Source organism: Sminthopsis crassicaudata, chromosome 5, assembly GCF_048593235.1.
Source record: "Sminthopsis crassicaudata isolate SCR6 chromosome 5, ASM4859323v1, whole genome shotgun sequence".
In the NCBI taxonomy this organism is placed as follows: domain Eukaryota; kingdom Metazoa; phylum Chordata; class Mammalia; order Dasyuromorphia; family Dasyuridae; genus Sminthopsis; species Sminthopsis crassicaudata.
The window spans coordinates 196,431,081-196,448,303 of record NC_133621.1 but is presented as its reverse complement, the minus strand read 5'-3'; the positions used below and the strand labels follow the sequence as shown (position 1 = coordinate 196,448,303).

The 17,223-nt window shown below is 32.3% G+C and overlaps 1 protein-coding gene across 11 annotated transcripts in view; it reads right to left on the bottom strand.

The window, feature by feature from the left end:
- Positions 1–17,223, bottom strand: part of WNK1 (WNK lysine deficient protein kinase 1) — a 140,690-nt gene that overhangs the window by 60,115 nt on the left and 63,352 nt on the right. For all 11 annotated transcript variants that reach the window (XM_074269349.1, XM_074269337.1, XM_074269338.1 and 8 more), the window contains exons 3-4: positions 10,737–10,957; positions 9,021–9,178 (exon numbers count right to left, since the gene is read on the bottom strand). In XM_074269349.1, coding sequence (XP_074125450.1) covers positions 9,021–9,178; positions 10,737–10,957 — 379 coding nt within the window. The remainder of the gene's footprint in view (positions 1–9,020; positions 9,179–10,736; positions 10,958–17,223) is intronic.

The following is a 17,223-nucleotide window of genomic DNA, read 5'->3' as shown; positions in this document are numbered from 1 at the left end:
AGCTTTTTAAAAATTGTTTTTAACCAAACCAATGATTTCACTAAGAAACTCCTACTAAGATAATTTCTTCTACCAATGTAGATTAGCAGTTACTTTGAAATTTAGTCTTAAGAGTTGACCCTAAAGATCGGGTTTACTCAGAACAATTTAGAGTCTATGTGGGTTTTATGAAGCAACTTTTATTTACTAACAGAACAAAATTCCATAATAAATACCTTTAAAAGGCACCTACAATAAAATCTTTCAGACAAGTTCCAGTCCACTCATACAGGTTTTCTTTTACTTCTAAACTAATTGTCTATTACAGGGATATAGGCAAAGTTGTTATTATGACTCAAAAGAGTTCATTTCCACCATTGGAAAAACCTGAATACAAGTTATACAGACAAGGGGAAACTCTGGCCCCCTAGTCCATCAGCATAAGAAGTCAGAAAAATAGGTACTCTATTCATATTATTATAATGTTATACATTTCCTACATCTACAAAGATAAATGAAAAGATTTTACCTCCAGCATATTAAAAATTAAGATGAAATAATTATTTCTGAATAAGTATAATTAAATCTTTATCATCCATGACAGAAGTATAACTTATATTCTTTTCTTTTATTAAGCGATTAATTACAGTTTGTTCCAATGGATCTGAGACAGTATAAACAATTCAAAGCTAAAGAAATCCTCTAAGTTTTCACCAACTCTTTAGCCCTTATCTAATCAGAGATCAGCTTCAATGTTTCTGTAAAAGAGCAGAGTGAATTATATACTTAGGTATGTAAAAACTAAAAGGAATTTTACCCTAACTGTTTAATCTTTTTTTTTTTTTTTCCTTCAGAGAGAACATTCAGACCTTGAAATCTAGGGGCTAATGGAATTAGTGACAAAGTCAAATTACACAAACAAAGTAATTAAGTACTCCACATTTCTTGCTTGGTTGTTAAGGGGCTGGATTCAGCCAGATACTTACTGGTATGAACCATTAGTTTACAGGAATTTGAACAGACCCTATGATCCTAATGGAAAACAAGCCTCCTCCAATCTCCCTACCAAACCTTGCTAAGTAATACTGTTCATAGGAAATTAAGTTAGTCTCATGATTCCCATAACATACCAAGGCTCATTACTCTTTGGACACAAGAAAACTTGTGTGCTACTGCAACCTCAAAAGTGCTGTCCTTCATATAGAAAAGAAATGTGACTGATGACTGTATTTATTTAAGGGATCCTTCTATAGAAGCAACACAGGATTGTGTAGACATTCCTCTCCCTTGTCACTGAATCATTCTGGAAATCAATGGCATACAGTTGAGACAGGCAGCTCAAGATCCAAAAATAAAGCACAGAGTTATGAAATAGTTTTTCTTTATTCAAAGCTGTCTTATACTCGGCTTAAGTCACTGCTACTGACTAAAAAGTAATCTCTCACTAATTGAGCTCTTTAGGCCAGTTACCCTGGTCTTATCTTATAACTCCAAGAAATGGGTTGAGATCTAGAAATAAAGGCAAAAGTGATCCATCCCCACCACCTCCACCTGGCCTACCACCAGTTCTGGTTTTGGCCAATTACTATTAGATTAATAACAAATTTTTTAAAGTTTGATTTTCTAAATTTTAATTTTAATACTGCTTTTAGAAACTGACTTTATACTAATGTTTATACACAGAGACTGTTAAATAACCAGGTTGCTGAATATTACAGTTTACATTCAGAACAAAACAAAGTAGGACAAAGTGCCTTATGCCAGAAAAAAAAGCACAGTCCATAGTGATTCTGTCCTCTCTATATAATACCCCCTTTTAAAAGGAAGGGTCACCAAGTTGATCTGCCTCTAACAAAGATAAAGGGGGCTTGCATGTCAGGATTATTGGCCCTGAGGCAATCTCAAGGCTTCATTCAAATAAGGAAAAAAGAGTAGTATTCTGGTAAAAATGTCAGTGTTTGTGTTTCCCCAAGTGACTGAAGCTTCCTGTGTTTCAAGATGATTCTTGAGAACCTACAGATCTAAACTTGGGAACTGGCAACTAAAAAAAAAAAAAAATTCTAACAGAATTCTCATACTTGTCAATTCATACATGTGTATATAAGTAGATAAACAATAACATACTTTTGCTTTTCTTTGTAATGATAGCAATAGCTAGAATTTATATGACACTAAGATTTGCAAAGTGCTTTTTTAACAAATTATTTTATTCTTACAACAATCCTGGAAGATTAGATGGTTATTCCTTTTTTGCAGAAGATTCTTTTTACAAGAAACTGAGGCAGTCTTACACTACTCATAAAATGTCTGAAATTGAATTTGAACTCAAATCTAAATCCAACACTCCACACTAAGCCACCTAAGCTGCCTTTGTTAATGCTGATGCTGCTTAGTGTAATATCTGGCAGTTATGAAATATTTAATATGGTTACTGACTGATAGATGCTATTCATTTGTAAAACATGGATAATACTTGAATTAACTCAGGATGGTTATCAGGAAAATTATTTTAAAATCTTAAAAAACACTATGTAAGTGAAATGGTAGTGATATTTGTCAAACCATTTATACATATTATCATTTCTAGCTTTTCTCTAAAGACTCCGAACTGAAACAGAAGTTGTTTCACAATTTCCAATTTAACTGAAAATTTAATGTTGAAGTAGTATGCCAAAGTCAATGGTTAGTAACCACTCACTTTATCCATTTTTTTTTTAAATAAGAATGCTATCAAGTGGTGTTATTTAAAAAGTCAAACAAAAAGTAGAATTGAAGCAAGACAATTTTTGCTGCATATAACTTTACTGTCACTAATAAAATACAGCATATCTCTTGAAGAAGCTAACAGCATCTTTATCCTCTAATTTATTCAAAAAGAAAATCAACAGCTAGCCATCTACTCTAAATTATTATACTGAGCTTTACTTTCACAAAGACAAAGAGTGGTCCTTACTAAGTGCCTTTCGGCTCTATGACTGATATTTATTAATAGAAATGATTAGCAGGAACCATCTTTACCCACAAAATAATTTTCTAGAATTGCAAATAAGTAGGGGGAAGGCCAGCTCCTTTATCTTCTTTTTCATTTGATTGCTAGATAAATGAAAACAATCAAGATTTAGACTAAAGGAAGAAGGGAAAGTCTGAACAAAGAACAAGAATAATCTCTCTATGATTCCTCCTGGTCATTAGTACTCCTTTCCTTAAATAATCACATTCTATTAACATATGCTGTTGTTCTCTCCCTTTACACCCCCATCTCCCAGAATAAAAGTTCCTTGGAGTTAGAGACTTTTTATTTTGTATTTGTATCAACAACTCTTAGCATTTTGCCTCACACATAGATGTTTAATAAATAAAATGTTTGCTGTACTGAATTGGATTCTTTCTATTAATCAGTTGGTATCATAATTTCTACTGAGTAAGTGGCTTGTGTTTTTATTCTTTGAACCCTGAAAGTTTTCAGTTAGATGTCTTCTTCATATATGTTGTACATTATTGAGAGAGGCCATTTTATGTTAGAATGTAAGTAGAAAGAACAATGTATGTCCTTTGGATTAGTGTTGGTATTCAATAAAGAGATGGAATTAATTTCTTTCCAAAATCTTGTTTGGTTTCCTCATTTATGAAACTGAAAAGGATTAAGAAAATCATAGCTATAGAGTGGAAAAAGACTTCTAAAGGTCATCCAGTCTAATACCCTTTTCCTTTTATTGATCAAGAAATTAAGGCCCAAGGAAAATAGATGACTTTCTAAGGTTACAGAGGTGATACTTAAGTGAGTAGGGGACTCAGCTTCAAAGACCTCTGAGACTCAAAGACTCTAAATTCAAAATTCTTATAATTACAGCAATGATGCCAATTTATTATGAGATTTTGTAGCCTGCTGTTTGCATTTCTAATGAAACAAGTAGAATAGATCAAAGCATCAATGACTTGGTTTGAATTCTGTATTTACTACATTGGCTGGACCTGGAACACGTCATGTAACCCCCTTTTTAACTATAAAATAATGGGAAAGCTGTTTTATTATGTTTAAAGGCTTTTCTATCTCTACACCTTACAGTACAATGAATGTCACATTTAATTTTATATTTAATTTACTTGTGAAACCATCAGTCTCTTCTTCTGGACTGTAACTTGTGAGGAAGAAATGTTCTAATCATTCTGGTTATTTTTCCTTGGAGCTAGTACAAAACAGGTACTCAATAAACATTTTTTGAGCTGAACTATGTACAATCCAAATTATCAGCCACATAACTCAGGTTTATATGAGGCTAGAAATATGGAAAGTACATTTCAAATAATGATAACAATCATCTTGTATCAACTGACCTCAATCAACAAGAAAATAAAAACTCCAATTCCTATGCAATGGCTTGCTAGTGACATAACTAACAGACATTTGTGGTTTTAGAAAAGGGAAGAAGCACTTCAAAGTAATTAGAGATACAACATTGTAAAATGAATGGAAAGAGACCTAGGACTTGATGTCATGTCCTGTTAGCCATGTAACTAATGGCAAGTCACTTTTGTGATCCTTTATTTGTAAAGTGGGGATAAACATGTTTGCATTTCATAGGACTACAAGTGAAAAAAACACTATACAAAACAATATATGTAAAAGTGAACTTTTATTGTTAACTTACTTTAAAAGCCAATTTTTGTATGAAAAGTCCTATTTACACACAAAAGCAATCAAAGCAAAGATTATTCTATGAAAGGATTAACAATGGAATTTAGAAAGGGAAAAGCAAAAAAAAAAAAAAAAGTAATAAACCCCTAATAAATCAGCTAATAAAGTTTTAGCATCTGCTTAAAAAAAAAAAAAAAAAAAAAAAAAAAAAAGGGAAAAGCCTTCACATGAATCAATTAAACATAATTTTTTTTAACATACACTTTATCAGAATTATGCATCTTATAAAATTAGAAATCGTATGGTTTGCTATCCTCTTTGTAACCATAAATGGCTTTAAGGGTTAAATGGATCTAGACGTTACAACTAACAAATGCATACTTCATTCTTAACTACTTGAGAGCAAAACATTTAATTTACATAGCTAAATAAGTTTCCTAGTGGTAGTTACATTGCAGTGTATGTATGTGTGTGTGTTTAATCTCAAATGTATTGTCTTCATTATGATTCTGAGAACAGTTGTGGGAACATGACTAATACAAATAGGAGGAAATCAAAGACCATGCAGGTTAAAATGTTAATGAATTTGCATAAAAACAAAGCTATGCGCAATAAGCTAAGGATTACTGTTTTCTTTTATAAATATTATAAAAGGCATTCTATCCTGTATCCTACCTGGCCAAGAGAAATCTTATTTATAAAGAGAAAGTTTTAAAATGTCCCTTTAATTTAACAGTAACAAAAGTTACACAGAATTAAATTTTTTAATGTTGCTATAAAAACAAATTGCATGTTCCTTTGAGATATTCAGGGGCAGGTTTTATTTATGTAGAGAAATAGTCTTTTTATGTAGAGAATTAGATTCCTTAAGATTAACTAGAGACATTTAGAACTAAAAGAGATAGCCTCGCTAAAGAATCTCCAATAGCAGCCTGCAAAACAGCAGCACTATTGTCTGCGATGTATAACGAAATCCACACCAGTTTCAAAATAGGAATATTGCAACATCAAAAATGGCTGGTAGCCAAAAGAAGCAGTAGCATACAATGTCTCAGTATATGGCTTGCATATGCACAGTCCATTTTCCCTCTCTGTTTGCTATATGGACACCCAGTAGGATATAGTTAGAAACAGAGATACTGGGCCACAAACTTCTTTAAGCAGAAATTTGTGCAATAGGACTTGTTATACTGTGCAGCTGAAGTTGATTAAAAAGGATAATTTCTATTAGATGCATACATGGATGACTATGCTGAAAAAAAATCATATTTTAATTCTGCTCTTAAAAAAACATGTAAAGAGTGAAGCCTTTTGTTCTTTATAGAATGAATACTATCATAAGCTCAGATCTAGGGACTAAATTATTGCCTACTTGAGAGCAAAACATTTAATTTACATAGCTAAATAAGTTTCCTAGTGGTAGTTACATTGCAGTGTATGTATGTGTGTGTGTTTAATCTCAAATGTATTGTCTTCATTATGATTCTGAGAACAGTTGTGGGAACATGACTAATACAAATAGTGATATTTATTATCACTACTGTACTACAAATTGAGGGAATGAAGTCTCCTTCAGTTGTAAAGCCAATTGTCATGAAACATGATATCTATTAAGGAAACTATTCTATAATTCAATTATGCATCTACTGGAGAGGGAGTTGGGCCTGAATAATGAAGATCTACGCTCAAATTCGGTCTTTGACATATACTAGCAGTGTGAATGGTCTAGTTATTTACACTCAAATCTCCTAAACAACTCTGTAAATCCAAATTATGAGCTGCTGATTTTCTTCACTTGGGATAATTTTTATATTTAGTTCTTCAAAGTGACAAAATAACATGTCTGGTGCAAAAGAAAAGCACCTGCTGGGTTCAAGACATAATGTTTTTGTATCCCCATGGCCTAACATCATAACAAAAATACAGAGTTTGAAAAAACAAGTCTTGAAGGAAGACAAGGATTTTGAAAGCTCAAAATTCTATATATAATGGATAATCTAAAGAAGATTATAATTTGGAAGGAGGTTTCTAGTATGATATCCCAGCAATCTGTTTGATCCTGTGTTGTCTACAAATTTTTTTATAATGACTTGAATAAAGGTAGAAATGGCACAACAAATTTGATTAGACACAGTTGCTGCCAGTCAGGATACAAAAAAACCAACAGACTAGAACATGGTCTTTGAACAAAGCTTGGACAAATACTTTTCAAGAATGTGGGGGGAGGGGGAGAACACACTAAGCAGCTAGGTGGTGCAGAAGATAGAGCACCACCAGCCCTGAAGTCTAGAGGACCTGAGTTCAAATATGATCTTAGACACTTAACATTTCCTAGCTGTGTGACCCTGGACAAGTATCTGAACCCCAATTGCCTCAGCCAAAAAAAAAAAAAAAAAAAAGGTATAGTGGCTTCTTATTCAAGTGCAGGTTGAATTACATTACCTTAAGGTCTCTCAGCCTTCTAACATTCTATGCGGCTAAGAAGATTTAAGAAAAAGTAGAGGTGGCCATAAAACTAAGATTCTCTTTTCACAGAAGTTTATCATCCTAACGTTTTATAACAAACAATCTGGAAAATGTCTAGCCACATTTCATCAATAAATTTCTGTACCAAATTGTCTCCTCTTAGGTTTGAATCTATTTGCTCACTGGGACCAGGAACTATTTACCAATTGGGGTTAAGTGACTTAATTCCAGTTTGAAAGTATTAAGTGTCTGAGGCCCCATCTGAATTCAGGGACAGTCCTCTATTCTCTCTATTCCCTGTGCCATCCACTGCTCATTAATATTATATCATTCAGCCTGATTTAACAGAATTAGCTAATAAAGAAATTACAAAAAAAAGTGTAAGAAAGAAGGATGAGTATTAGATTTCAAACTATATGTCTGAGAAAATGATGTCACTGAAAAAAAAAAAGGGAGGGGGTAAAGATCTGAGAAAGAGAGACTTTTTTTTAATGCTATTTTTTATTTTAGCTAGAAATAAGAAATCAAGGCATTTAAGAATAAAGATCTGGAAGCCATGGTTCAAAATGAGGAGATAGCCTTACCAACCCATTTAAAAGAGAAATTTTAATACTAAACCTTTTAGTTAACCATTTAGCTAAGAATTAATCTATCAAAATTGTATTGTAAATTCATATGATAAGACGTGATACTTCAATTCTCTTTAATGTAAATGTTAACTAAAAACTTATAAGATGTTTACTGATGCTGAATGAAAATTATAAACTGAAAAATATTTAAGTGGTAAATAGGGGGGGAGGGGGAAGAGTCAACCAACCTATCCTACTATTCTGTGAACCCAAAGAACTCTCTTACCTTCTATATTCAAGATTATATTTCAACACAGTTTAAATTTGAATTATGGAATATTAGATGCTAGTATGCAATAATGTTATATGAAACATGGAAAAAAAAAAAAAAAAACCCTATGCACAGGGCACACCTTTTCCAAAAAATCATAAATCATACTAGCAACTATGGTCCTCTAAAATTTTCCAATCTTTTCTGAAAAAATCAAAGTTCATATATGAGAAAGTTTTTTCTTTCTCATTAAAGATATGTAAAAATACTACTAGCCAGAAAATGTTGATTGTTACCACATAATTACCATTTTTAGTATGTTAAAAATTCAGCAAAAATCAATTGGTTTAATTTTGATGCTTTCTGTCATTCATTTATTATAGTACCACTTTTAATACTACCTTGCCTGTTTTTTAATTATTTACCTAATCATTTTGTTAAATGTTCCAACTGGACAGCACTGGAAAGCCCTGCCAGCAGACCACTGTGGTCAAGAACGATTTAAACACTAGTCAGCTATTAACTTATGATCACTAAGAAATAAGATTACTAAGAAATAGCTCAATAAATGTTTGTTGAGTCAATTAAACTAAGATAAAATGGGCAGGCAAATAGAGTAGAACCCAAACATTTAAAACCCAAAAATTTGTTATTTTTTGAAAACTCTAACAGTTTAAAACAAAAAACAAACAAAAAAAACCCACCACCCTCTCAAACTGAATTTCCTGGGGTGGAATATAAAAGATAATTGCATAGAAATACTGTTTTAAACAATATAAAAAAATAATGATGTTTCAGTAACATTTTTATGTTTTCCAAACTGATACTATACTTTCTATCATGATTTACCCTAACTACAAGCAGGGCCTGGCATTAAACTGACAAAGAATTCAGTAGAATTTCAGGTTTCGTTTGTTTGTTTTTGGGGGAGGAAGAAACTATTCACATACTTTTATGCTATTCTAGAAGCAAAAGTTTCAATATCTTTCCTCTAAACTTTAGAATGTCTTTTATTGGACTCCTTAAGAATCCACCCTTAGATTCTGGGTTATACATGACAAAAGCATAAGAATCAGTCAAAATATAGGGGGAAACTTACACTGGTCACTCGACGGTAGATCTGCGCAGCATTTTGGCACTCAGAATAAGGGTATTCGGATGTGGCCATCTCAAGCATGCACATTCCAAAAGCATACACGTCAACGGACTCATCATATTTTTCCTCATACATCTCAGGGGCCATGAACTCTGGGGTACCTTAAATTAAAAGAACGATTCAGTCTCAATTCAGAGGCAGCAGACGTTACTCACCGCAGGGAGAAGCAGGGGGGCCACCTGTGAGAGAAGAGAGAAAGTAGAAGCAAAAAATGAGGGAAGAACCCTATTTAAGTCTGTTGTATCAATGTAACTCACAGGTGTCTTTCACTGCAAGGCCTTTATGAAAAATAAGAACAGAGTGGAAAAATATTTGTTGATTTATTGCCTCATAAGTGAGTTTACTGAACAAAACATCAAAATAAAATGCTATCTATCTAGCAAGGCTACAAATGAAGCATAAGACCTACCTGAAATGAAAGATGATACACTGAAAATTTCTAAATACCTGCTGCCCTCTGCTGCCAATTTGTAGTACTGATTAAAATTCCCAGCTACTCTTCTCTATACATTCCATCTGTTCAGTTCCACTTTATAAAGACCTTACAATGAAAAACCCAGTGTTCAATAAATATTTGCAAGGAATAAATTTAAAATATAATCATCCACAAAGGCCACTCACCAGAGCCCTTTTTTTCACATACTTACCATTACACCTGCAGTACACATTATAAGCCTACTGCAGATACAGGAAATATAGTGAAGGGCATCCTACAGGCAAAAAAAATACTCAGAAATACAGAGAGATTGAGTTATAAGCAGAGAGTTTGTTTAAAGAAAGTTATTCCTAGACTCTTTATAGTGCATTCCCATGTGGAATTGTGCACTATATGAAACTGGTCAAAGATCTGAAGACGCCAAATAAATATTTTTTCTGGCCAATTTTAGGAAAATTCTCCTATTATTAGCAATAAAATAAAAGTGGCAGCATGATAAATACAATTTAATATTCCAATGGTGATATCTGCAAAGCTAAAAAACATCACATAATCTACTTGTTCTTTTTCTAAGAACATCTAAAAACCGATTCTAAATGGAAAAGTGACAGTTTTAAAAATTAATTTGAAGGCATTTCAAAATCTATGGTAACCTTCTGAATCTATGCTTTTATGAGAATGAACATAGACAAAAAGAGTACTTTCTCCTTTTTCCTGCTCCAAAAGGCTGATAAAGTAGGTTAGTTTCTTTTTCAGACTTAACTCCTTCTGGAAATCAGTAGTAAAAGTGGTTGACAAAACCATGAATCAGCGATTTTAACATTTTTCAATCAGGTTGCAGTCACCTGCAAGCAGGTTGCTGAACATATCAAATGGCTATTTAGATACATAGTAAAAACAGAATTCAATTTCAGTTCCATTTCTTCAATATCACTTTGTACTTCCCCAACATACAAGTACTGCTCAAATACCAACTAAATTGATAATGAAATTTCTGAAATATCAATTATTATCCAACATATTTTACATTACTATATAAAAATTTCTAACAGGACAATTACCAAGAGTTCTATTCCTCAGAAGCAAAAATTACTGTATAATTGTCATTATTTTTTTCTTTAAGATTGTCTTAATGGAAAAAATCTGCCAAGAAGGCCAAGAAGCCTACAGATCAAAGACAGTCAGAAAGGCTATTTAAATTCCACGGTACACTAGAAACATACCTATTACACTCTTGGCAAAAGAAGCCCGCTTCAGAGTTGCCAGTCCCAGGTCTCCAATCTTGACTGATCCTGTTGGGCCAGTGATAAAGATATTGTCACACTTAAGATCCCGATGAATAATAGGTGGTGTTCGAGTATGAAGAAACTGAAGCCCTTTCAGAATCTGACGGCACCAACTTCTTAAAACTTTGATCTTCATCACCTTAAACCTTTTAAGGTACCTGGAAGAAAAAAATAAACACCAAAGAAGTTGTTCATGATAAAGTTCAATGCTTTGAAGTATTCCATTAAATTCTAACATAACAGAGATAATATTTTAAATATGATATGCTTAAGATACAGTGGCTTTAAAAGTTAGTGGGACTTTAATGAAAAGCTTAAAGATAATGACAGTTAAAAATTTAATTTCATTACAGATAGATTGTCTAGTATTTCTCTTACCAAGCTGTCAAAAGGCTCTTGCTTCAAAATATTTCAAGTGAAAGGGATGGATGGTTAATTAATGATATTTCTAAAATAACTCCCAACAGCAATCACATATATAATGAGTTCTAAAGAGTGAAAACATACTAGGCCAGCTAATCCACTTTGGCTATAACTGTACCTTAAACCCTGGTGGAGAAAACCCAGGACCCTAAGTTTAATAGCCCCAAGAATAGCAGTGCCCCTCAGCCCACTGGTCTCACTCCCAGCTTGGCCCTCAGACAAATCACTAACAATAGCAAGCCTTGAAGAGAAGTGGTCCATCTCCACCACTATTCAAGACCAACAGCTAAATTGTTGGTGGAGTTGTAAGCTGATCCAATCATTTTGGAGAGCAATTTGGAATTATGCCCAAAGGGCTATCAAACTATGTGTACCCTTTGATCCAGCAGTCTCACTATTAGCTCTTGTTTCCCAAAGAGAATAAAGAAAAAGGAAAAGGACCTCTACGTACAAAAATATTTTTAGTGGCTCCTTTTTGTAGTGGCAAGAGTTGGAAATTAAGAGTACACTCATTAAATGAATGGCTAAACAAGTTGTGTTATATGACGGTGATGGAATACTATCGTAATTTAAGAAATAATAAGCAGGATGATTTCAAAGACACTTGGAAAGACTAATTACTTGCATTTAAATAATACTATAAAAATGCATATTTTATTATAATATTATAAAATATATATTTATAAAAATAAAGACATATATTGCATTTAATGCAAAATGAAGTGATCAACATACACAACAGGAGAAAAACTATACAATGAACAAATAATTTACTCTTCTCAGCAATCCAATGATCCAACACAATCCCAAAGAACTCATGATGAAAAATGCCATCCCTCTACAGAGAAAGAAGTGACAGATTCTAAATACAGATTGAAGAATACTACTTTTCACTTTTTCTATCTTTTTGTCTATCTATCCATTGGTCTGAATTTTATTCTACAAAATGACAATCTGAAAATGTTTTACATGATTGAGCATGTATAATCTTTAGCTTAACATCTTGGGGGGAAGGTAAAGGAAGAAGAGGGAAGGAGGGAGAGAAAATTTGGAATTCAAATTAAAAAATGCTTAACAGGGTTTTTGGGGTAGAAGGATAAATAGTTTAAAAATTACCCCCCCCCAAAAAAAGGTTTAAAGTTGATCAACTCTGCTAGGAACAGTAGCCCTCTGCTTCTAGACTGGACATGATAAATATAGAGCAACCTTTGTGGAGAAAAAAAAATTCCTCTGCAAATGCTGCAGTTTCTGCTTCCTCAGCAGCTGTAGCTAAGAAAAAAATGTTCTCACCACTAAAGTTGCAAGAGCACTGTCAAGTGGTTCAACATTAGGAACCAATATGGTACATCACTGTTTTCCTTTCCCTCAACTTTTAGAATGTGAATCATTTGAGACAAGGGGCACAGTCTTGTTTTCTCTTTGTATTCCTAAAACATAGCATAATGTTTGTACAAGTGGTTAATAAATGCTTTTTAAATTATTCATTCATTCTACTGTTCCAGTAATTTGTGAGTTAACAGATAAATTCACTCCTCCAATACAAAGAGAGAAAAACTAAATTCACTTATCTATACATTAAACAGCATGGCCTAAAACATCTTATAATATAAACTTTCTGTCCAATGAGTTATTTTCTTTCTAAAAAGAAAAAAAAATCAGCATCAACATATTTCTAAAGCAGATCTTAGTGAAAGAGAACATGAAAATGAGATTAACAGAGAAGTTCTAATATTTACGAAGTGATGATTATCTTTAGATGATGTATGAGTATAGATATTTAGATATGGGGATATATTTATATATAAATATATATTTATATACATATATATGTTTATATATATGTATATAAATTATATATATTTATATATAAATTAAAATTTGAATTCTGATTCAATGAATAAAATGAGAAAATTTTCCATACATCCTTGGCAGGTTTTCTGGGGGAAGGGGAAAAGGTAATAGACGCAAAATGATAATTAGTAGGGAATAGCTCATGATAAGTTGTGGTATAATAAATCAACTTTTTATTGTTTTAAGAATTGAAAATATAAATTAAAAAATAAAGTCATCAACAAAGTCTTATTTGAGTTTTGATATTTAACTGGATTAAAAAAAAAGTGGTATCCATAAACCCAAAACTCAGGGGGGAAAAAAAATTACTTCATTATGTGACAATAGACTAATGATGAAAGGCAACTATGGCTTAGCAGTGAAAAATTATTCCTGTAAAAGAAAGCAGTTGGGTTTCTCTACTATACTGGGCAAACTTATGATGAAGCTATGTTGTTACTGGAAAAAATACCATGTATGGAAGTAAGAGGAATATAGGTTTGTATCACACATTTATTAGCTATCTGATAATGAGCAAAATCATTTAATCTCTGACATTCAGTTTCCTCATAAGTAAAAGGAAATTTCTATTATCTATCCTTAATACGACTGTAGGGGGGATCAAATAGATAACAATATGTTGTACAATGAATGTCAGACATAAAATTTTCTATTTTAAACTTGACATGGAAGGAATATTTATTTTGTGACTTGTTGCTTTAATCTAAAAGGGGTCACTTAAGAGATATTAGATTTATAATTACAAATCTGCAAACTCCAAATTTTCATGACTGTCAGTCATTCATTTCATCTTTCTATATGCCCTCTAGCTTTTTCTACCTTATTTCTTACAAATATTTTAAGAACTTTCACAGTTTTGATTGGAAGCATAGGCTCAAAAGAGGAAATTGGCATTTTATGCAGATAAATATAAAGTTTTATAAATTTAGTTATACAAATTATGTGATGAGGTTTAGAGTAGCCTAGAGGTTAGTAGCTATAAGAGTTATTAAGAATCCCCATTAAATCGGCCGCAGATTTTAGGAGTGAATTCACCCGTTCCCGAATATTAGTTGCAAAAGGAAAGTTTATTGTTAGATAGAAATCAGTTTAACCAGAGACTTCTATAGTAGCAGATCTATGGAAAATAGAATTTTGCACTGAGAATGCAGTTCTCCAGTTCTCAGTGGACAGAAAGTCCTGGCAGCAAAGAGGGCTGCCAAGGTACATCTGCAAAGACTTTAGTTGATGGAAGCTCATTATATTGGGTATCTTAGTGGAAGCCTGAGCAGATCAGAACCAGTGGGGGCTGGACAGCCCAAGCAAGTCAGAATGGGGGCTGCGACAAGCCCTGATCTCTTATTGGAATTCAAATGGATGCTTTTGACCAGGATTTGTAATTGAATCAAAGGCTCTGGCATTTTGGAAAGAGAACTTGTCTGTGGGGAAGGTATGCCTCAGCCAGGAGGGTCTGGGAATCTGAAAGGAATCACAGATCAATAATAAATAGTTTCTTAAAGGGACCACAACCTACTTCATCAATGCTACATGAAGATTAGTTGAAAGAACTAAGGAAGATGGAAGAAGACTGAGGTTGGGGTCATGACACTATAGTTATCTTCAAGTAAATGAAGATCTGCCATGTAGGAAGATGGGTTATATTTTAATGGGCAAAGAGGAGATGAGGGAGGGGAAGAGAAATGTGTTGATAAGTTGAATAGGAATAATGGATATTAGTTACAGAGAGGAAAACTTAGGCCTAATGAAAGGAAAGACTTCACTGATAGCTCTACAAAAATTGAACTGAGCTACCATGCAAGGTAATATATTCCCTCCTCATTGTAGGGATTCAAGCAGAGGCTGAATGGATACCTCTATGTTATAATGGGGTCTTAGGGGTATGATTTAGATTCATTCCACACCAGAGGCCCTTAAATATATGTGATGTTATGACTTTTGATGTTATGATACTGATAACCAAAAGGCAAAATGAAGTAGAACAAAGGAAACAATTTATATTAAGAAAACTAATTATCTATTTTGCTTTCTGTGATTCTTTCTTCAAATATTTCTTATTTGATTATGAACTTTTTCCTATTAATAGATCTAATGAATAATTTTTTCACGTTTCTCTAATTTGTTTGATGAGGCCTTTTCCAGAGTGAAGTGATGTGTTAAACTTCTAAATTTCTTAATTGCTCTTGTCCAATTTTCCTAGTCCTTATAATTGTAGTTGAGGAGGGTTTATGTTTTATTAGGTATAATTTTCATTCATAAATGTTTCATGAAACATTCATAATATTTCAAATTACTTGAAACAACAACTTCTGCATATTCTGTATCTAATATGTTTCACTAATTGGTCTCTATATTTTAACTATTAAACAAACTTATTGTAAGTTTGAGAACTAGCATTGCTGGATCTCCTTCATTCCCACTTCTTTTTATTACTTCCTTTTTGTTCTGTCTCCATATGAATTTTGTTATTTTTTTCTAGTTCTAATCTAATAGTTTTTTACTGGTATAACATTAAACTTTCTGTCATTTTTATTATATTGACATCTTACCTATAAGCAAAGAATATTCTGCTAATGATTTGATTCTACTTTTATTTCTGCAAATAAAGTATTACAAATAAAATGCATTGACATAATTTTAAAATAAAGTTTAAAAAAAAATCCTGTAAAGCACTCAGCATGCTACCTGGAACATAGTAGAAATTGTATAAATGGTAGCTAAACAAAACAGTTAATTTGTAGTAATGCTTATGTAGTTCTTGTGTATGTTACAGGGTAGTTTTCAAATGGCAAGCAGAAGTAGTGACAATGGACATTCCTCTTTTCACCCTTGATTTTATGAGAAAGGATTCTAATTTATACATTATGAATAATGGTAACTTTTGGTTTTAGATATATTACATATAAGCTATTTGAAAAAGCAGTTAAAAGAAGAGATTCTATCAAATTCTTTTATGATACACATGTGACTCTGGAATGTAAACAAGAGTCAAGAACATAGGCATAAAAAAATTTAAATAAAATATTACCTAAGAAGTTACAACAACATTATCATACTATGACCAAGTTGAAATTATACTGGAAAATGGCTTTACATAACATACACAACATATACCTCAGTGAATTCCAGTTGGACAACATATTAAAAAAAAAAAAAAAAAAAGGAAGAAAATAATGTACTCCTTAATTGTGGAAAGATGACTTTTTCTACTAAACAAAAGGAAAGGAATAATTAGAGATGAACAACATAGGTTGCATTAAAATAAATTTCTTTTATATAGAACTCAATTTGAAAAGGCCAAAAGATAAAAACATCTTTGTATATTTTCATAATCGTATGCATGTGAATCAATTAAATTTGTAGTAAAAATTTTAAATTTATTTTTAAGAAGCAAATAATTACTACAAAACATTTTAAATGAAAATGAGCAATTGGAATAATATCTATCAGACTTGCGGAAACTACCCCACCCCAACAAATGATTTCACATGGCTGTGAATATTTACAATTCTTTTTAAATATCTGTTCATATCTGCTGACGATTTATCTATTGAGGAATGATTTGTATGTATGTATGTCTATGTGTATATATTTTTTCTTTCAAAAATGTTTGTCTTGGATACCAAAATCTTATCAGAAGAATTGGATCCAAATATATTCTCCCATTAAAACGATTTCTTTTCTTATTTTTGGTGCATTGATTCTGTCTGTACAGAAATCAGTTTCTAGTAATCAAAGGCATCTCTTTTATCTTTTATAACTCCCTTTGTCTTATGACTTACCCATAGCTGTGAGAGGTATATGATCTATTTCTCTACTAAATTTTTTATAGCACATATAATCTTTTAACATTGTACAACTTATTTAGAATGTATTATGGACATGATGTGTAAAGTTACGCATCTAGGCCTAATTTCTGACAGATTGTTTTCTGGTTTTCTTTTCAAAGAAGCACCTCCTCCCTCCCCCTGGTAATTTATGTTTTCTACTTTATTAAACACTTATATTTTATTTCTGATTCTCCCATATAGTCTATTCCATTGCTCTATTTATATTCTTAACCAATATAGGTGATTTTGATGACTGCTGCTTTGTAGTTTGAGGTATGGAAATGTAATTCCCCTTTTATCTCTACTTCTTTTTTATCATTTCC